The sequence below is a fragment of the Equus asinus genome, chromosome 2 (assembly GCF_041296235.1).
Source record: "Equus asinus isolate D_3611 breed Donkey chromosome 2, EquAss-T2T_v2, whole genome shotgun sequence".
Lineage (NCBI taxonomy): Eukaryota > Metazoa > Chordata > Mammalia > Perissodactyla > Equidae > Equus > Equus asinus.
Window position 1 is genome coordinate 114,828,953 of NC_091791.1, and position 21,945 is coordinate 114,850,897.

Consider the following 21,945-nt stretch of genomic DNA (forward strand, 5'->3'; position numbering starts at 1 on the left):
AAGGGCCCGAGATCCCAGTGCAAAGCTTTCTGGGAAAAGTTAGAGGACTCAGCCTTGGTCAGGGGACCTGAGTGGGTCCTGTTGTTCCTGCTGCTGAATCCCGGAGGCGGTTGCAGGGATGAGGGACTAGAACTGAGGGGGACAGAAAGAGCACCGCACAGCTGGAGCAGGCGGGACAGAGGGGACCTAGCCACATTGCTCCTGACTGAGGCTCTCGTCCCTGCCCCGAGTGTACTTTCCTAAGGACACATGTGCAGCTGCCTGGTCTCTGTTCTCCTCGTCCTGTGCTGACCGTGACTGCACAGTGGGATGGGGCCCACCAGCCAGAGGAGCTCTTCTGCCATCATGGAGAAATGTGTTCCAGCCTGGCAGGAGGGCATCATGGGAGTCAGCGCCTCCTGCAGCCAAGGCAGTAATCTGGGGAGAGGGGCGTCCACACAGCCACTTCCCCGGGCGGCTGTGGGGAAGTGCAGAGAAGGACTTGCTCTGGGAGACAGGGCTGTGTGCTGTGCCAAGACTGAGCCCTTCGTCGCCCTCCAGACTCTGACATTTATGTGGCCTGGGGCACGTGATGGACCTCTCTGAGGTCATCTCCCAATCAGTGAGTTAGTGTGTGGCATGAGGTCTGAACTAGGTCGTCTCTGAGGTGCAGGGTTTCTATAAAAACCATGAATCTTAGAAACACTGGGCACGCTTGTTCAGGCCGAAGCAATGGAATGCTGGGTCGAATGAGGTGAGTGAAGGCAGCACCTGCTAGATCAGAGGACGCAGGCTCCCAGAATGCTCGGCCTCCTTGTCAGATCCCTTCCAGAAAGCGCTTTTCAAGTGAACCAAGGGGCTCCTGCCCAGAGCCCCTCGCAGGATTCTGGGCCTACCCAGACCCGTTGAATTGAACCCCCAGAACCTGAGGAGGTAATCTGCTTTTATTAATTTATTTTTAAACATGTTCCTTAGGTTTTCCACTAAAGTTTGAAAACCATTGTTTTGTGGCTTTCAATGTGCACTTGAACTTTCCCATGATTACTTTGATTTTTGCCCTTAAATGAGGCTTCTGTATATAAACAATATAATGTAAAAATGTGAGCTAGGAATGGCATAAAAACAGCATTTGCTCTTGCATCTAAAATAGTTCTATTATTTCCTTCAAACTGAGTAGGGAATAGGTCATGGTGGAGGTTTTTAACAACTAGAAAAAACTGATTTTTCTTCCATGTGTGCGACTTTCTCTTAGGGATCCATGGGGAAGGGTCCACCTTTAGCACGCTCTATGGCCTCCTCCTGTGGGACATAATCTTCATGGATGGAGTCCCAGATGTATTCAGAAACGCCTACCAGGTACCTGTTATGTTGAAGCAAGAGGGTACTTTTTAAGGGAGCAGATGCTTCTGTGCTTGCGCGCTTCACGCCCACCTGTGTCCACGTGTCTGCAGCCGTGGGAAGCCTGCCTCTTGTTACCGGGTTTTGGATCATGGTGCTAATTCCAGTGTAAAGATAGCTTTTAATTTTAAAATCTGATTCATGGAATTTAAAATGTAAGTATGTTAAGTTTTAAACTTTAGGCCTAGTTTACCTTCAGAATTCCATTTGAAACTTTCAGGGTAAGTTTCTTCAGCCCTTCACTGAGCAAGTGTTGGTGCTAGCGCTCTGCCCGGTGTGCTGTGTCACGTGTGCCTACCAAGAGTTCCACTGAGTTTACTTAACGCTCTTTTTGCAAACTATTACTCTAAAAACCAGTGGAATAAGTTGCTTTTATATTACATTACTTAGATAATTTTTACATATCTTTTGAGAAAAGGAATGTATCAATTCAATCAAATTGGCCAATTTCCAAACTTTATAGGTATTGAATATTCTTCTGATTAAGGTTCTCTCCAGGCCCAAAGTGAGAGCTTGTTTTCCCTGCAACACAGGCACTCCCACTGGACTTGTGTACAGACAGCTTCTTCGAAAGCAGGCGGCAGGCCATCGAGGCCAGGCTGCAGCTGATTCACGGTGCCCCTCCAGAGAGCCTGCGAGCCTGGGTGGCAGCTGCGTGGCAGGCGCAGGAAGGCAGAGTGGCTTCCATTGTCAGCTGGGATCGCTTTGCTTCTCTTCAGCAGGCTCAGGTGAAAATCTGCCTGCAAGATTTGGTCAGAAAGTAACACCCTCCCCCATCCCCCAAGGCTAGGTGTCTTTTCGGCAACTGTGTCAAGATGCATACGCATACACGGATGTGTATATACACGTGTGTCTGTAGGCATGCGTGGATATATACACACATGCACACCTGTACACGTGTATGCACATGTGTGTATATATGTGTGTGCATGCACGTGTCTGTATGAATATGATAATACCCCAGCCTAGATGCCACTGTTATTGACAGGAACACATCAGGGCATAAAACAAGCCCCAGTTATGCCTTCTCTCCCCTCAGTTCACAGCTTCCCTTTGCCTGACCTATGGCCCCTGACAGGAAGGCAGCCGTCCCTGTTCCTGTGACTGCTGGCCTCTGTGAGTCATCACTGTCATATTCCTGAGCGCTTACTCCAAATTCCCTCTTCCTCAGCTGCTCCCCAGGATTCTCCCTACTGGGAAGAAGTATGATAACTGACCAAAGGAAAACAGGTTTCCCAGAGTTTGCCAGTGAGAATTTTAGCCACTGGCTCTGGAGCCCCATCCAAGCAGCAAAACAGCACCTGGTGTCCTTGGAATCCATTTCTGGTGAATTACCCCGAGTTTTCTCTGTCCCATGATCACTGGAAGTATTTCAGGGTCTCTCTCACAAGGGGATGGGTAACTACGTATTTTGTGTTCAGGATCTTGTTTCCTGCTTGGGAGGCCGTGTCCTTAGTGGTGTGTGCAGGCGCCTGGCTGTGGACTTTCGACACTGCCGAGGGGGCCTCCCCGACCTGGTTGTGTGGAACTCCCAAAGTCATCGCTTTAAGGTCAGTTGAACCAGAATAGAAAGTCGTTTTTGTAGTTTTATGAGCAACTTAATCAAAGGCAACAATGCTGGCATTTCTCGCATGGCTGTTGGCAGGATTGAATCCCTTGAGAGCTGTTGGACTGAGGGCCGGGGTTCCTTGGTGGCTGTTGGCGGAGGCTCCTCAGGTCCTTGTGTGTAGGCCTTGCCACTGAGCAGCTCCTGCATGGCGGCTTGTTTCATCAGAGTTGGCGAGTGAGAAGAGCTCGAGTGTGAGCAAGACAGAAGTCAGTCTCTTGTAACCCCATCTTCGAAGTGACATTCCGTCACTTTTGCTGTGTTCTACTGTTAGAAGCAAGTCACTAGGTCCATCCCACACTCAGAGGGAGGGGATTCCGCAGGGTGTGCACACCAGGAGGCCAGGATGATTGGAGCCATTTTCGAAGCTCCTGGAGAGTGAGCACCTCCTCCTGTGTTATACACTGGGCACCTCCCTTGCCTCACCCTGGTCTCACCCTGCTGCCCATCAGGGTTGGTTGTTTTCTTATTAATATAAAGTTTTGTGTTTGAAAAAAAAGAATTCTGAATACAAGTTCTTTATCAGATATTTATTTCATTCCAGTTTGTGGCTTGTCTTTTCATTCTCTTAAGCATGTCTTTTGAAGAGCAGAAGTTTTAAATTTGGACAAAGTCCAACTTATCTGTTCCTTAATAGATCATGCTTTTGGTGTCATATGACATCTCTGACTATAATTGTGGATTTGCGTATTTCTCCTTGCAGTTCTATCAACATTTGCTCCATATATTGTGAAGAAGCGCTATTATTAGATGTATAAACTTTTAGGATTCTCATGTCTTCTTTGACCTGTTTATCATTATGAAATGACCCTCCTTTATTCCTAGTAGTGTTCTTTTCTCTGAAATTGACTGATATTATTAATAGATAGCCACTCCAGCTTTCTTTTGATTAGTTAACATGATATGTCATTTTCCATTCTTTTAACTTATTTTGTCTATGTATTTATTATGAGGTTCTTGTAGGCAGCATATAGTTGGGTCTTACTTTTTAATTTAACTTGACAACTTCTGCCTTTTAACGTGAGTGTTTGGAACATTTATATTTAATGTGATTATTGATGTTTGGCTTTAAATCTACCACCTTCATATTTGTGTTCTATTTGTCTCAGCTCTATTGTTCCCCCTTTCCCTTTTTTTCTGCCTTTTTAAGACTGCATTTTATCCCTTTGTTGGCTTGTTAGCTGTAACTCTTTGTTTTTAAGTAGTTGCATCAGTGTTTACAGTGTGTATCTTAAACTTACTTACCTTCAAGTGATGTACTATTCCCTGTATAGTATGAAGAACCTTACATTAGTATATTTTTGTATCTCCTCTCCCAGCCTTTGTGCTGTGTTCATACATTATACTTCTGCATGTTAGAACCTCCACACTCATTATCTGTGCTTTCACAGTGGATTAACAAGAGTCTTTATATTTACTCACGTGGGTGCTAATTCCAGTGCCTGTGTTGATCCAGATTCCATGTGCTATCACTCTTCTCCTGCTCGCAGAACTTCCTTTATCATTTCTTGAGTGGAGGTCTCCTAGTAATGAATTATTTAGATTTTGTATGTCTTTGAGTCTTTATTTCACCTTTGTTTTTGAAAAATATTTTCTCTGGGCAAAGAATTTTTTGTTGACAGTTGTTTTCTTTCGATGCTTTAACAAATATTGGTCTACGTCTTCTAGCTTACATTGTTTCCAGTGAGAAATCTGTAATCTTTCCCCTCTGGCTTTAAAAAATTCTGGCTGTTTTTAAGATATTCCCTCTATCACTGATGATGCAATTTAATTATGATGCTTCTTAGTGTAGTGTTATGTTTCTGTGTCTGGGGTTCTGAGCTCCTTCGGTCTTTGGGTTTATAGTTTCCATCAAATTCAGAAAATTTTTGGCCATTATTTCTTCAAATATTTTTCTCTCTTCGCTTTAGGGACTCTAATTAAATATCTATTAGGCTTCTGAATCCTCTGCTTATTACAAATTTTTTTCTGTACTTCATTTTGGATAGTTTTTATTGCTATGTCTTGAAGTTGAGTAATCTGCAGTGAACAAAATTGACAGAATTCCTGCCTTCATGGAGCCGATATGTAATGAACAGTTTTATCTTATGATAAATGCCCTGAAAGAATTACACAGGAACGACCCTACTTAGGATGTGCTGGACCTCTCTGAGATGAATTTGAGCTGAGCGTTGAAGGCAAGATCAGGTAGAAATGTCCTAGGCAGAGGGACAGCAAGTCAGGAAGGGCCCTTGTGTTGGAAAGAGGTCGTCTGTCTCAGGACCTGCAAGGCTTTTGGAGTGGTAGCAGGGCCCAGATCAGATCATAGTTTGTAGGTCATGGTAAGAAATTTGGATTTAATTACAAATATAACTAAAAGTAATTGAAGGGTTTTAAGCAGGGGAGCAACAATCCAGTGCATGCTTTGAAACTATTTTTCAATTGCTGTATTAAGAATCAACTTACTAATTCTCTGTGAAGAACCATCTAGTTTCTATCAAAAAATTTCTCAATGAATTTCATATATATTTATTTGTTATATATATATAAGTACAGCAGTGTAGTAGAATAAGCCATTTAAATAGTTGTTAGTGAAAACTACAATAGCTTATTTGAACGGCTATTCTGTTTCAGTAAGATCCTAAGAACTTTTTAACTTATCTTCCAGCTGGTGGAAGTTAAAGGCCCCAATGACCGACTTTCGCATAAGCAAATGATCTGGCTGGATGAACTGCAGAAGTTGGGGGCTGAGGTCGAAGTCTGCCATGTGGTTGCAGTTGGAGCTAAGAGCAGAAATCTTAACTAAGAGCTATGTCATTGGGAATATCTGGTTATACATGGATTTAAGATTTTCAAAAGCATAAAGCGTTATTGTATTTTATTTAATTTTGATTTTGATTGAGTAATAAACCTTATGGTTAATGACTCATCATTGTACACTGTCTGCTTATCACAAAACTTGGTATTGGCTTGAAAACAGTCATTGATTCCATGTAAGCAATGAACTTTTTAAGAGGCAAAAACCTGGGTGGCTATTTTAGGAGCTAGATGCATCTAGTAAATTAGACTTACAAAAAAGCAGGAAAAACCCCCAACAAATGAGATGATTCAGAGCTTTGGGTCTTTTATAAAAGTAGCATACACAATGCTTCTAATAAGTATACCGGAAACAGAGATTCTTGAATTTATCTGAGTTCTTCTCTACGGCTCTACACACTCAGCTGTTCAACATTCTTGTTTTGTGATTATCCAAGAAGGGCATACAGTTGAAATTCTGATTTCTTTAGGAATTAAAAAATATTCTCATTAAGTTCCTTATTTCATCTGCCAATGCTTACTCTTACTAATTGGGCCTGGATCACCGAAGGAATGACTAGTCTTTATCAACGGCAATTGTCCCTTTCCTCCCTCTCCTTGGGAACACCCTAATGACTAGATCAGATTTCTGTACAGACCGTGTAACTGGCATAGGACTGCTCGTCACTGGAAGAGTCTCAGGCTGGGGAAATTTTCGTGGCAGGAAGGGATCCATCACAGTGGTCGGCCCGGGAGTCAGGGACTGGGATCACAGGCTCCCATGGAGTACTTTTGAGACCTTCTTAGGGAAATGTTCCTCCCTAGCTTTTTGACTTATTGACTGGAAGACAAGGTAGGGCATGGTCCATGAATACCCACATGGCCTTAATGACAGCCAGTTCTGAACCCGTGTGAAAAATGTCATTGATCACTGCTTTGGAGATGACACATACACAGGTACAGTTGGAAGAAAATGCTTTCACTTCTTGAATCGCTATGTTCTTGTAGATGATTTTGTATTGATAACACCAACAAACAATTTCTGTGGAAATTTTATTTACCAGTCAAAATTTCCTTTACATTCATACTGTTGAACAAGCTTTCTTATCTTCCTGCTCATCCTACCTTAACTCAAGTTATAATCAATTTTAGGCACAAAGGTTTTAGTTTTCTCTCAAAATCAAGTTTTAACTACTCAAGGTTACTGCTACAGCAAGCAGATTTTGTTGAAGGGTGTGTTGAATTTTCACCCTGTTAGCACAAATTATACTTTTCTTAAATAAAATTAGACATTTTTGGTTTTAAAATTGGTTTCCATCATAAAATAACAGTAAGACATTGTCTGTCTTTCAGTTCAGTCCTAGAAAGGCCAAAGCTGTGTGCGGTCTGCGTGGCCTTCCATGAGCACAGGCTCCACGTGAGGCGGGGCCGCTGTCTGGGGCGCTCTTTGGTACAGCGTGCATACCCACACTGAGCACTGCCAGCACCACAATGGCCTTTTTATTAGCAGAGATGCCAGGCAGCTTTGCACTGGCCAGGACGTAAGGCTGTTGTAGTTGTTTTTCATATTATGCATGACACACGGAGGCACAATAATCATGAGAGAACAACTGTCCAGCAAAAATAAAACGAGGAACTATATTTTACTACATTTGATTAGCATACAAAAATATCCCCATTTTCTATTTTAAAATAGTATTAATAGTACCTAATCTTTTTTAAACGTGTAAATTAACAAAGAATTACTAAGGGAATTGAAATAAATGTGTGAGGGAAGAAAATTACAGAGAAATAAACGCTCAACCCAAGAAAATAATAAATTTAGAACAATTTGTAATAATAAGAAAGCAGCTTAATGAGAAAGGGAGAATTATGATTACACTCTCAGTGGCAGGGTACGCTGTGGTGTTTTAAGGGGGTGGGACTGGTTTCCAGTCAAGGACTATCAAATGTTTAATGGCAACAATCGGAAAAAAGCCCTGATTCTCTAGGCAACAAGTTGGCAAAAACACTGGTTTTATCCACAAGATGAAATTTCCTAAGACACTGTATAGAAACTTCTGTCCCTTTACATCTGGAGACATTATCAAACATTTTTAAAAGGCAAGTAATTCAAATAGAAAGTTATTCATTACATATAAAGGTAAAACACATTGTTTTGACAAAACTTGTTTTAGAAAAGGAAATAAGCTAACTAGATACTTTATTAAAAAAATATTTTAAAAGCTTAAGACAGCAGTTTAAGAAACTCTAAATAACAGCCAAATTGTAAAGTATCCATCTTTTAAACAGGGACTGGGGATGAGGGGTGGATGGGGGATGGTGCTAAACGTCCTTGCTGCGGCTTTGGCTGGGCTCCTGTCACACAATGTGAAAATAAGGGCGTTTCAGACCAAGAGCACACCTGAGCGTGCTGCTCAGTCTCCTCTTAATGTTGCTGTCAGAGGTCAGGATGCAGGTCTGCTTCCCTCGCTACTTATTAAAATGGCAGTATTTTGAGAGACTATGTCTTTGTTTCTCCTGTTCTCTATTCCTAAGTATTAAGAATGTTGAGGGAAGGGGACTTATCTGCAGGTGACCTGACTCAGGGCCCCATGAGTTATTTCCAAGGGAAAGTGCCAACAACAGTTCACCACACTGGAAGAAAGGCCCAAATGCCTCTGAGGAAGCCCTCTATTTTTGAGGGTGGGTCTCTGTGCAGACGGCACTCGCCCCGCTGCTCCTGGACAGCACCAACACTGACCACCCCACAGGCCCACTGGTCCTCGGTGACTTTCAGAGGGACAGAAACGTGGCTTTGGGGATTCCTCCCTATTGGTATGAAGCGAAGTGTGAAAAGGCTGTTTCCAATATGCAGAGGGATTTTAACACCCTAATTTTAAAAACTGAAATTTTACTGTTATTCCTACCTTAATATTAATGTCAAAGGCACTTCTAAGTTTAATTATATTATCTACAGCAAATGCTTTTAAAGTTAACAGTGCATATCACTTGGAAGTCAGTCCTATGAAGTAAAAGCAAACTCGTGATTTTAAAACACAGTGATCTAAGGTCCCAATAAAGTGATCTAAAATAAATTATGGCCCGGGAACACTGAACCCTCAGGTGAGTTCAAGCAGAGAAAAGAGACAGTGACAGAAAAATACAGGAATACCTACTAATGCCTGCTGAGGAGTGTGTCAGATGCTTCTTGAAAATAACTAACTACTAATTTCTTAACTTTCCTGACATCTGCTTCTTTGGGTTGCTAATCTGACCAGGATCAGGTGACCTTTAGGAGGTGCTAGGAAAAATGGATGCAGACAAAATCAATGTCATGGACAAAACCTGATTAGTTTGATCACAGTAGTAAGAGTGGGGGAATGTTGCCTGCAAATCACCTAAAAATGAGCCAGACCTAAGATGACAGAGGATGTAAGAAACAAAATTTACAGCTATCTTTTAAAAAACTGAATAATACATCTTTTTAAATGTTAGTGCAAATTCCAACTGTTACTCTTACATATAAAATTATTAGAGCTTCAAATGCCTTGGTTAGCAATTTCAATTCAGAGGAAAATCATTTATAGCTTCCCTCAAAGTGTTCAGAAAAAGAGTACATTTTAGTCTTCATTTGCTAGTGTCTCAGTAGATAACCATATTTTGGCCCCACTCAAAAATTTGCTTAATGGTGTTCCTAAAATGCTTCGTCTGCATAGATTGCCTACAGGAGAAAAGGGAAACGAGGAGGAGAGAAACTCGGGCGTCCCCGAAGCATCGTGTGGGCCGCTGGCTCGGAAGTACAGCCTGCTCCGGTCCAGCTCCGCGTAGCAGGCCTCCAAAGGGCCGCTGTGGGGCTGCCGGAGCGTCCTGCTGAGCACGTCCACCTCGTCGGCCAGCAGGGAGAGCCTGTGAAAAGCAGTGATGGAGCCCCCGAGGTTGATCTGGGCCTCGGGAACCCAGCGGAAGTAGCACAGTTTCCACAGTTTTATGTGTGTTCCAGAGAGATGTGGCAGAATAACACCGTGCAGGTCAACTGGTTTGGAAAAGCATTCTCTAAAATACTGCTCCACCCCGCTGTCCTGGCTGTCGGTCTGCTGAGGAGGCTCTGGCTTTACTTTTAATATTAGTGAATTTCTCCTTGGAAGTAATTCCTGGTCACTGAGGATCCCATTCTTTAAGGAAGCCGGCATTCCTCTTAGCGTGGAGCTGTAGCTTTTCTGTACGGAAGAGAGATTTTAGCATTATTTTCCTGGAGCCTCCCCTCTTTAGAAAGACAGTAAAGGCGCAATGGCAAATTTAAACTTGGTATTAGGAAAAACTGGTGGAATTTTGGCCTTAAAGAACATTCTGTTCCTGCCCTTGTGATAGGTATTCCAATCCTCCGGCACTGGAGTTAACTCTTTCAGGCCTCGCCTCTGCCTTGGCCAGTACCACTAGCCTGCAGGGGGTTGGGGGTGACACATCCTAGTCATTCATTTGTTTAAGTGCAAATTTCTAAGACTTCTGGGTTAGAAAAAATCTAGAGCTGGGTGATTCTAGAAAGAACAGGCAGAGTGGATAGGTTTCAGGAACGGGGCCTCCCAGGCTCAAAGGCGCAATCTGCTGCCTCTCAGATGCTGACCAGGGCTTCGTGGGCCTGAGAAGTCAGGGTACAGTCGTTTCAATTAAAAAGTAAATGGTCCCTCAAAACCTGCACTGGCAGTGTTGTCACAGGACGTGAGTTGACCTTTAACACTCTGTGTCCTGAAAAAGACGTTTGGGTTAGCTGTGAGCAGATACCAGATGTTTATTGGCAGGGCCTTTTGTCACTTACTTTTGTCCGTTTGAAAGATTTCACAGAACCGTTTTGCACACAAGGCGAGCTCTTTCCAATGTACAAGGGGTTATGGAAAAGGGTGCGATCCTTTGCTGTAAACTGAAGAGACCAGTCCCAAACTGAGGGGAATCTTAAACCCTTTTCATCACCCAACTGGATATTTTTGCTTATAGCAAATTCCTGCAAAATAAAATATTTGAACATTTGTGAAAAGATGCCAAACTAAAGATTTTCTCATATAAATTTTCTTTTTGATGAGCCATCCATCACTATTCAAGTTAAATTTCTGAACTAGAGCAACTCCAAACCCACTAGAGCAGCACATTCTCCCTCAAGAGAAGACACATTCTCGGCACTCGGAGCAGAGGAACCCTGCATACTCGGCACGAGCGAGGAGAGAGCGTTTCTTCCCGAAGAAACCAAAGCAGCTGGACCCTCTGGGCAATGAGTATGTTACTAGGAGAAGTAAAACTTCACTAATGTGGTACCATACAGTCTTAAACGTGCCAAAGTTATTTTTATAATTGCAACATTTTACTTTTTAAGTACATGACCATACATTTACACAATTACCTGTTGGGAATGAAACTTGGTAAGCGGATTAGCAAAACAATCTTTGGGTGGAAAACACTGTCATCTATGTTATACCTTTTTTTCTAAATGGAGAGCCACACTTCACTTACCCAGTGACCTTTAAATATCTGGCCCATGGCCTAGAAGCAGGGAGGCAGGAATGAATTCCCCCGAGGGCCAAGCATTCGGCCAAGATCATGGAACCCATGGGCGCAGCTGGGCCCCTTGCTCACTGCAGCCCTCCTCCAGCCCCACTGCGGGTTCACGAAGCCTGGTGACCCAGCTTTCCCTGCAGCACAAAGCTACAGGGTGACAGCCCAGCGCCTCGATGTGGAGGAGCAAAGGAGCAGACTGTCTCCAACTCTGCAGCCGCACTCAGCGATGTAGACAAGGAATGTAGTCTTGGTTGAGAGACCAAAGCAGGCTACCATGACAGTTTGTACGGATTAGTTCTCTGGAGGAAATACCCCAAAATACTGAGTCTCTGGATGGTGGGAAATGACTGATTCTTATTTTTTGCTCTGTACCTTTCGGTATTCTCCAGATTTTCCACAAAAAACAAGAATTTCTTTGGAAATTAGACAAAAGGCGAAGACTACATGTTCTTAGGAAAAAAGTGCTGCAGTCGGGCAGCCATCTCCGCACCCCTGCCAGGCAGTACCCAGGCCGCGGTGCAGCGTGGGGCCAGCAGGAAGTGGGGAAGCTAACGCCATGGGGCAGTTCACAGAACCTTCTATTTCAACTAAGCAAAACTTAATTCATTAAGCACCAATACATTTATTTTTTTAGTTATTTTAAATTTCATCATATGAAAACATGGATCATATGAAAGCATGGATAAAAACAATCCATTTACTTTAGAAAATAGTATTGTTAAGAGCTGAAATCTTGTAAAACATAAAACCCAATCTGTTTTAATAGCCCTTAGGAAAGTATACAGAAACAGTCATCTTTCTTTTAATGTGAAAACTAAAAACATTTATGCCCAAGGAAGATGATCAGGTTTTCCACAAACAGTATCTGATTGCCAGCATCTGAGGTGGCCGCAGAATGGAAAGACACCCTCTGGGCTATGGCCACGTGGAAGGGACTGAGAACAGCGGTCATGCCAAGAATCAGGACCCTTAGGTCAGGGGCCAGGCCTCTCGGGAGAGCAGAGACAGCCCTGAGGACCTCCAGTCCTGCTGTCACATCAAATTACGAACACGAAATACGGAGGGAGGGAGGGATTCATGTTAGTATTTGCCAGAAAAAGCTTTTGAAAAAAGCCAAATGAAAAAAATACAGCACAAAGCATGGAACAGGGAAAGCAGATGATATACTTTAAAAAAATATTTGTTGACTTTTATTCCTGCATAGAAATCTATTTGTAAACATCCAGAAGCCAGCCAAGAAGCAGGAGTGAGGAGCACGTCTCCGGGGCCCCCGCCGGCCTCCACAGTCTTCTGCTCGGGTGCCCACGCAACGCACTGCAGTCACCGGGACCTCGGGGCTTCCGTACTCTCGTCTTACACCTACGCCTAACAAGGCTATGTGATCTTCTAGCCTCGTGTGAATTCTGAAGGCTCAAATCATGCATCTGTGTGCATGCGTGCACGGTGTGTGCCCGGGGCAGTGATGGGAGTGAGAGGAGAGAAGAGGGCAGGCAAACACAACCATGTGAAGGACCAGCTTGTGGCAAAGCAGCAAGCACAAAACATGAACAAAAATTGAAAAGGAGCAACTCGGAGACCATTACATCAGGAACAGTCTCGCAAACCTCAGGAGCGCCTGAGCCTTCCACTAGTCTCAGCACAGTACTGGGAGAGGTAAAACCTTTCAGGGACACACAGAATATACCTCAGAAAGTCTCCTTCCCCTCTTACGCAATCTGAAATCCCCTGTGACGGCGCTCCCGAGAGCAGCACTGCCCAGACGGCTGAGCACTGAGAGGAAGGACCTGCTCCCCTCCCTCAGCACTCCTGCTTCCTGCCTGGATAAGGAAGCCCCAGCCCCTTTCCTCTACTTTGGGATGTTTCTCATTAATGAAGTTCTCTCTACTGCAATAGCCTGAATAAAATCATATCCTTAAACGTCCAGTGCATATTGTCTTTCACATCCACAATCTAGAATAACTCATTTCTTTAGGATAATTTGCCTAATGCTTCACAGTTTACAAAATGTGTTCACCTCACACAATGAGGCCAAAGCTACTACTGTTAGTTTGATGGAACCATTTTACAGATGAGGAACCCAGGCTCAACATCTTCCCAGAATAGGGCCAGGATTCATGTTTCCTGACCCAGGCGGTACTCACATTATACCAGGCCACAATACCTGGACAAGGGCCTTACTGTCAAGGCTGAGGACTCCACAGCTCCCCGTGAAGGCAACCTCCTTCTTACAAAGGCTTCTTACAAGGGCTGCCCTTGTTGACTCCCTCAATGGGCACTGCAACAGTTATTGGCTATTCCCGTTGTTGGTTCAAATGTGACTGAGACAGAACTTGTGGTACTGGAAGGTTTGACCAGTGGCAATCAGAACCTAGGTTAAAATTTGGCTTGCAATCCCTCCTTAGTCATGATTCTTCTTCTAGGTCAACAAACTGTGACTAGAAACTGATAATCCTACCCAAAAGTGACTGCTTGTGGCATGTGGGATTCTCAGGATATCTGGCCAGCACCCACAGAGAATTCCAGTCTAGTTCCATGCCTATATTTCATCTCTGAAATTCCTTCTCCATAGAACTCTTGAAGAAAAATCATCTTGCTCTGTACAACTATTCTTTTACTGACCCAAGAAATAAATGTCCTCAAACAGGATATTTTGATTACCCATCTGAACAGCCCAAATGTGAAAATATAAACACAAGAGCACAATATTTAAGGTGGTTACAATAATTTACATCTTTAAACTGGTTTATTATGAACCTCAGAGAAAAATACATAAAATGCTCATTCACACAAATGAAACAAGTTCCTGGATTTTTAAGTCTTTAAATCATTCATTCAGAAATTATAACTTAAATACACAGCTAACAGTACTTCAATTCCATCTCATTAAAGTTGTAAAAAAAAAAAAAAAAGGTACGGCCACAATGTCGCTTACTGTGCTCTGCTTCACCCGCTGGTGAGGAGAGTTGAATAGGAAAGTGCCGAACAGGGAGATCCGGGTGCTGTCATACAGCACTGCCAAGTAGGTCTCCGAGAACTCGAAAGCTGCTGGGTACTGTTCTAACAGCTGCCACGTGGCATCCAGGAAGAGCAAAAACAAGGGAGACTGGCAAATACAAATAGAAAATGGGATTATTTAATGTTGTCCTTCAGTTGTTCACATTTATTTCCAAATTTATCCCTGATAGTAAAGAAGTGATTAATAAGAAAACATCTAAGCCTGAAGCACTTGGCTCCTGAGTTGAGCTCAGGATATGTGAACAGATTAAACAGAGCTTATGTCAGACCCAGAAAGCATGTCCGACTATGGTAAACATGGCAACCCTTACTTGCCTAATTAGTATATCAAGTTGAAATGGCAAAGTAAACAGATGCGCAGGTTGTCGATGTATGAATGGGGGACAATAAAATATGTTTAAGCCTATTCTGGAAACAATTCTTTATAACATAAAAAAGAAAATCCCAAACCAAAAACCAATTTCTGTAATTAGTTTTTGGTTGACCCTGCAAGCTCAGCATCCAGAAAACTTCTTGGAATTTCAGACAACAGTTGGCATCAGCCCCGAGGTGACATGCAGCTACTGTAGCTTGCCCAGGGCATCCCAAGCAATCCTAGCATTTTAAAAGTGACATATTCACTGTTGAGATTTCCTCAGATAACATAGTTTGTTATTAAACATGGGATACCCCAAGTCAAACTGTGCTCTCTGAAACAACCCTGTCTGTAAGATGCTTGCAAGGTCTTTTACAGTTTAACTATGGAGCCAAGGCAGCCACTAACGCCACAGCCGTTACAAAGATGTCCTTCCCGACTTTCTGTTCTTAACACATGTGCCTCATTCTAAGAAAATGTGATAGTCCAAAGCTGATTTTTCAAAATATCCAATGTGCTCGTTATCTGCTTTGCAGAAGAGTTGATGCAGCATTTCTTCAGGCACTCGTCAACTTAGAGAAATTCAATGACAATTTGTTAGAATTTTACCTATATTTAAGATAATCTTCATAAATCCATCAGTTAGGACTCTAATCCACTAGTTAGTCTTAGATTAAGGAAGCTAAGATGTACTAAATGCAGTATTTAAAAAGCCGCCTCATCTCTTCACAGACGGAACATCTCTTCACATAGTGACACGAATTTTATCTTGTGCACACTTAAAGCTTGCTAATAAGCATTAAGATTTTGTTACCTCTTTCTCCGATCTCTTTAAGTGGTTGCATCTGTCTAGGAACTGATATCCTGCCATGACCCACTCCTTCTGTATCAAACTCTGAAATCCAGTAATTGTCCTAAAATAGGGATCCAGCATCACTTGAACAAGAGAAGCTACAATACAGCTCAAGTCTCTTCCTTCCTCCTCTGTCAACAAAATGGAAAGAAAATGATTACTATACAGAAAAATGCTAAGAGAGAAAGGGAAGGAAAGGCAAAGTAGGTAATTCAGTATTCTATGCCTAGGCTGCCTTCAAAATAATCTATGTTAGAAAATTTCATTGGATTCCAACAACTCTAAAATATTATAGACTTTTAGATCAATTAAATTAGTGTTTAACGGAGATGGCCTTTCATATACAAATATTTTCCAGATAACAGAAGCACAACCTTCTATTTCAATGGTTTTAAAATTTCAATGGTTTGTTGTAGAAATCTTTTAAGAGGCCAATTCTATTTCTGTTTTCTCGAGGATATTAAATATAACATAATCTTTCTACTGACAACTCCACATGGTGACTCAGAGGTGAAGGAAAGGAATGGGATTGTCCACCACCATCTGAAAAGGTGGCACACATTTCCCTCCCATCTTTTATAGCTGGTGTCGTTTCAACAAAGCCAATAATACCCTGGAATAAAAGCCAGCCAAAGAAATCAGAGAAAAATTGCCAACCAATATCCCTTATGATTAGATGTAAAAATCATCAACAAAATATGATTAGATGTAAAAAAAATCAACAAAATATGAGCAAACCAAATTATCTCAGGAATGCAAGAATTTATCCCAGAAGTGCAAGGTTGGTTTAATATCTGACAATCAATTAAAATAACACACCATATTAATAAAATAACGGACAAAAGTAACATGATCATCTCATTAGATGCATTAAAAAGCATTTGCGTGATGAAACTCCAATGTTCATCCTGAATAAAAACTCTTAGTAAACTAGGAACAGAAAGGAACTTCAACCTGATAAGAGGAATTTACAAAAACTTACAACTAACATCATTCTTATTAGTGAAAGACTGGACACCTTCTCCCTAAGATCAGAAACAAGACAGGATGTTTGCTCTTGCCACTTCTATTCCACATTGTACTGGAAGCTCTAGCCAGGGAAACAAGGCAAGAAAATGAAATCAAAGGCATCCACATCAGAAAGGAAAAGGCAGTCACCGTATTTGCACACTACACGCTGCTGCGTATCAGAATTCCTAAGGAAGCCACAAAATAATTACTAGAGATAATAAATGAGTTCAGTAAGGTCGCAGGAATTCTATACACAACAATCTGAGTACACAATAAACCCGAAAATGAAATTAAGAGAACTGTATTCACAATAGCACCAAAAATAAAATACTTAAAGAAGAGATTTAATAAATGCAAAATTTGTACACTAAAAACTATAAAACATTGCTAACAAAATGAAAAAAAAAATCCAAATAAATGGGAAGACATTCATTCCATGGATTGGCAGATTCAATATGGTTAAGATGGCATGCTCCCAAATTGATCTGTGGGTTCAACATATGCCTATCAAAATCCCAGTTGGCTATTTTGCTGATCCTAAAAGCTATACAGAAATGCAAAGGACCCAGAACAGACAAAATAATTTTGAAAACAAAGCTGGAGTGCTTACATGTCTCAATTCCAAAACTTACTCTAAAGCTACAATACTTAAGATAATGTGGTAGCAGCACAGGATAGACATAAAGATCAATGGAATAAAACTGAGACTCTAAAAACAAACCCTTAACATTTATAGTCAGTCAACTGACTTTTGACAAAGATGACAAGGCACAGCAATAGAGAAAGAAGAGGATATTCTTTCCAACAAACAGTCCTGGGACAATTCAACAAACACACACAAAAAAGATGAATTTAGACCTTTACCTAACAACATACACAACAATTCATTCATAATGGATCACAGACTGAAATGTAAGAGCTAAAACTATAAAACTTTTACAGAATAAAACACACCAGAAAGTCTTCATGACTTTGAATTAGGCAAACAGTTCTTAGATAGGACACCAAAAACATGATTCACGAAAGAAAAAAATAAATGGATAAATTAGACTTATCAAAATGTAAAAATTTGTTCTTCAAAAGTCATTAAGAAACTTGGAAGATAAGCCATAGACTAGGAGAAAATATTTGCAAATTATATAAAGAAGTTGTATCTAGAATATGTAAAGAATTCTTAGAACTCATAATAAGATGAACAACCTAATTGAAGAATGGGCAAAAGAACTGATATTTCATCAAAGACAATACATTAATGGCCAAGAAGCAGATCAAATGCAAATGAAAACTACAATGGACTCCCACTTGACACCTACTAGAAGGACTATGGTCCTAAAGACAGACAAGAGCAGTGGCGTTTAGGATATGGCAAAAGGAATCCTCATTCATAGCTGAGGGGAAGGGAAATGTGGTACAGCACTTTAGAACACAGTTTCGCAGTTTCTTACAAAGCTGAACATAAATTTCCCCTATCACTGAGCAATTCTGCTTCTATGTATCTACTCAAAAGAAATAAAAACATATGTCCCCACAAAGACTTCTGTGTGAATCTTCACAGGAGCATAATTCGTAATAGCCAAAAAGTAGAAACTATCCAAGTGTCCATCAACAGATAGATGGATAAACTGTATTCACAAACAAATGGAAGACTATTCAGAAATAAAAAGGAACTACTGATACATGTTATATGAATGAACCTCAAAAACATGTATACTATGTTATAAACCAGTTACCTCAAAAAAACCAAACCAACAATCCAGAAAGGGGGAAAAAAGCAAAACAAAAAAACATGCATTTTAAATGAAAGAAGCCAGACGCAAAGACCATATATCATATGATTCCATCTCTGTGAAACAGCCAGAAAAAGCAAATCTAGACAGAAAGCAGAATTAGTGGTGGCCTAGGGCTGGGACACACAGAATCTTTTGGGGACGAAGAAAAATTTCTAAAACTGGACTTTGCATATTTACTAAAAAGCACTGAATCGCACATTCAGAATGGGTGAATTTCATAACATGTAAATTATACCTCAATAAACTGTTTAAAAAACACATTCTAAAAAAAAAGTGTTAGTATAATGCAGGCTCAGTATCTCTTCTGAGGCCTTTTATTTTACAACAAATGCACGAAGAAATGTGCTAAGTAGGATTCTGCAATAGCACGAGCATGCGCACTGGTTGAGAGGAGAGATTATTGCTGGGCTCCACTTCCAAGTGCATTTGCAAACTAAATACACTCTAATTACATCAATTAGGGATTACCTGAAATAGTGGATTACTATTATTTTCTTTTTCCCCTGAGGGTTGTGAATATCTTTACTTTGTTAAAGTCAGTTAAATATGACAGCTGGTAAAACTACTTCTGTACGCTTCAGTAGCATAGCATATTCATAAACTATACAGTGCGAATATATTACAAAATCAGGTAGATTGTGGGTTATTAAACTTCATCTGCAAGCTTAGAAATTCTATTTGCTATAAAGTTATTTAATAGACAATTATCTTTTGCTTAACTGAAAGATTTTTATATTGTAGTTTATTCCTACCAAACATTAAGCAAAATTCATATTATTGGCTATTCAATTCAGTCAATTTCTTGATACCAAACTGTTTCTTTAGTCATAATCTAGCATGAGCCAGAGGCACTTACACTAAAATTTGTATGCATTAGAAAGATAGCAAGGTTAGAGAGAGGATGCTCTGCCAAGATGAACACTTTGTATGAATCCAGTAAGGGCTCTGACCCACCTTCTTCATAACATAGAGAAGATTAATACAGGGAGAACACGGGACTCTTTTCTGTTCTTCTATTTGCAGGCTTTGTGCCACTGATTTACTCTAATGATGTGTGAAATCTGCAGTGTGCTTGGCAGTATTGTAGTAAATAAGAGATGGCTAAGATGAATGTAATTTACTTGACCATGGACATCAGTCACCAAGCTGGGTGGCATGGTGACCAGTGCTTTCAGTAATGAAATTACCTTGTAGGACTACAGAGAGATGCTTCCTTTCTAGTATGTATACAAGTTCTGCTGATTGTTTAAGAAATGCCCTGAAAAAAGAAAGGGAAAAATACTGTTATAAAAGTCAAATTTGCACTACAAATATTTTTTTTAGTAGTACTTAAAATCAAACAAATCTAACCTATCACTATACATGTTTGTAATATCAATAACCTTTAAGAATTTCTTTAGTATTTATATGATTCTTCAACAGAATATATTTTGATTTTAAATCAGGGAAATTTATTAACCTTTTATAAAAAGGAAGGAATTGATTTACATGACATTCTTGAAACCACAAAACTACAGAGATGGAGAAGAGATCAGTGGTTGCAGGGGGGGGTTGGGGGAGCAACCTTAAAGGGGCAGCACAAAGGAGCCTTGTGATGGAGCAGTTCTGGATCTTGACTGTGCTGGTGGTTACACAAATCTATACATGTGATAAAAGTACACAGAAGCACCCCCCCTCACCCCACACAAAGTAGGTATAAACTGGGGAAATCTGAATAAGGCCTGTAGACTGTACCACTGTTAATTTCCTGGTTGTGATACCATATTCTAGCTGTATAAGATATTACCACCAGGGGTACGTCCTGTGAATCTATAATTATTTCAAAATAAAAAGTTACAGAAAAAAAGGGAAGCAGTTGTACAAACCTTACATATTCCAACCACCGAGTATTTTCCAGTGAAGATAACCATTTCTCTTCAGTTTCCTCAAATGGCTCTGTAATAAATATGGTAATTATTACACAAACGCACACATTTTGAACAGAGCCATGTTGTAATCTGTGTGGCCTCAGAGTTCTAACACATCTGTTTGAGCAAACCAGGTGATTACCAGGTGCTTTCAATGTGCCCTGTAATAAATACGGTAATTATATATATACACACATATGTTATAAAACGCGTGTGCACGCACACACATTTAGGCTTTTTAAGCTTAAGTTTACACGATGAATATGAAAGTTAAGTGATACATCACAGTTTTTAATATTTAAAAGTTGGCTTTAAGGAAGTGTAATGTATTTTCATTTAATAATATAAACATCTAAGAAGACATGCTACAATTCTACAAAAAACAAAACAAAGCATTCCCCCAGCCTCCATCTCCTCTCTAGCTTTCCCAGAAATCATGGGAGAGTGTGACCACCTCTGCCTTCTAAAAGTTAGTGATTCCAGCCTTCCTGGTCAGCCCACACCTTGATTCTGGCCTTCCCTCCTCACGGCTTCTTTACTGCAAAAGCCTTGCCCTCTTGCTTCTCTCCCACTCCCCTGCTGCCCCCAGCACATAGTTTACGTGGCCTTGGTGGCTGACCACTGCAGGAATGAGGGCACTTTCCTGACAGGGCTTGCACTGCCTTGTCCGGTCATGTCCTGGCCCATCTCAAGGTGCCACTCAACTCACAAACCCCATGTTTCAGTCATATTCCACTTACTGGACGGCTGATAACCACTCATGTCACTGTATTTTTTCTTACACCTGCCCTTCCCCAGCTCTCTTTCCAGGCAAGTGCCCATTCACCATTCCAGACCTGCTGCAATGGCTGCCGCTCAGGTCCCTTGGGTGACTAGGGGCTCTCTCTGCGTATACTTCAAGGAGAATCCACTTTACACCAAAGACGCTTTGGTGAGTCTTCCCTCCAGGACACATCGAAAACACCTGCCAAGCATTTGCTCCAAGAGACGTATCAGAGCTCTAAGGCTGCACAGATTACAACAGAGCTCTGTTCGAAATCCAGGTCAAGTCACGTATCTCAAAGTATAACAGTACACATAAAAATCTTAGTATGTTTGTCTGCAAGGTAGCACAACGTTCTACTTAGCAGACAGTTTTATAAAAGTATCCTACCATACCTTTTATGATTTGAAAGTGATGTAATTGGTTCACTTTTTACTCCAAAACAAAAAGTAGTTTCAACTTCATTTTCTAAGAGCTTTTGACATTCTCATACAATAATTTGTACAAACATTTCAATGTGCCTCTACTTAAATATATCTATTTCTATATTTTTAAGGAATATCGCTTTTTCTGCATGCTTCATACAATGCTGTATCCTCCATTCATTACATACATATCTATAAAGTAAATATGAAATTACCATTAACGCATAGTTGCTTAAGTTTTACAAAAGCCGCCTGCACTTCTTGGATATTGGGCAAGGTCTTATCCAAATCTGATTTGTAAACGTCACTTCTTTGTGGATGACTTTTAGTTACTGCATTACAAATCCTAATAAAGACAAAATCCTTTAGTCACCGTTCATTAATTTATTCAACACAGATTTTTTGAACACCTACTATGAGCCATGGTACTACTCTAAAAGCTGGGGATACAGAACGAACAAGACAGGCCAAGTGTGCCTCTTTTGGGTTTACATTCTTGGTAGTGATGGGGTAAATGAGAAAATAACAGGCTGTGGTGAATG

General features: G+C 41.0%; 2 protein-coding genes across 7 annotated transcripts in view; one reads left to right on the forward strand and one right to left on the reverse strand.

Annotated features, from left to right (window-relative positions):
• Positions 1-5,899, forward strand: part of FAN1 (FANCD2 and FANCI associated nuclease 1) — a 30,796-nt gene extending 24,897 nt beyond the window's left edge. For 2 of the 5 annotated variants that reach the window (XM_044763099.2, XM_070496756.1), the window contains exons 11-14: positions 1,232-1,335; positions 1,911-2,105; positions 2,799-2,927; positions 5,631-5,899. In XM_044763099.2, the coding sequence (XP_044619034.1) occupies positions 1,232-1,335; positions 1,911-2,105; positions 2,799-2,927; positions 5,631-5,768 (566 nt within the window). In that variant the 3' untranslated portion in view covers positions 5,769-5,899. Of the gene's footprint in view, positions 1-1,231; positions 1,336-1,910; positions 2,106-2,416; positions 2,494-2,548; positions 2,704-2,798; positions 2,928-5,630 lie in introns of all 5 variants that reach the window. The other 3 variants (XR_011497889.1, XR_011497888.1, XM_070496771.1) reach the window with 3 other exon arrangements.
• Positions 5,900-6,797: 898 nt separating this feature from the next.
• MTMR10 (myotubularin related protein 10) overlaps positions 6,798-21,945 on the reverse strand; it is a 48,866-nt gene continuing 33,718 nt past the window's right edge. For both annotated transcript variants that reach the window (XM_014845476.3, XM_070496788.1), the window contains 7 exons: positions 21,619-21,749; positions 20,174-20,243; positions 19,496-19,566; positions 15,469-15,638; positions 14,217-14,387; positions 10,554-10,736; positions 6,798-9,957 (listed from right to left, as the gene is read on the reverse strand). In XM_014845476.3, coding sequence (XP_014700962.2) covers positions 9,361-9,957; positions 10,554-10,736; positions 14,217-14,387; positions 15,469-15,638; positions 19,496-19,566; positions 20,174-20,243; positions 21,619-21,749 — 1,393 coding nt within the window. In that variant the 3' untranslated portion in view covers positions 6,798-9,360. The remainder of the gene's footprint in view (positions 9,958-10,553; positions 10,737-14,216; positions 14,388-15,468; positions 15,639-19,495; positions 19,567-20,173; positions 20,244-21,618; positions 21,750-21,945) is intronic.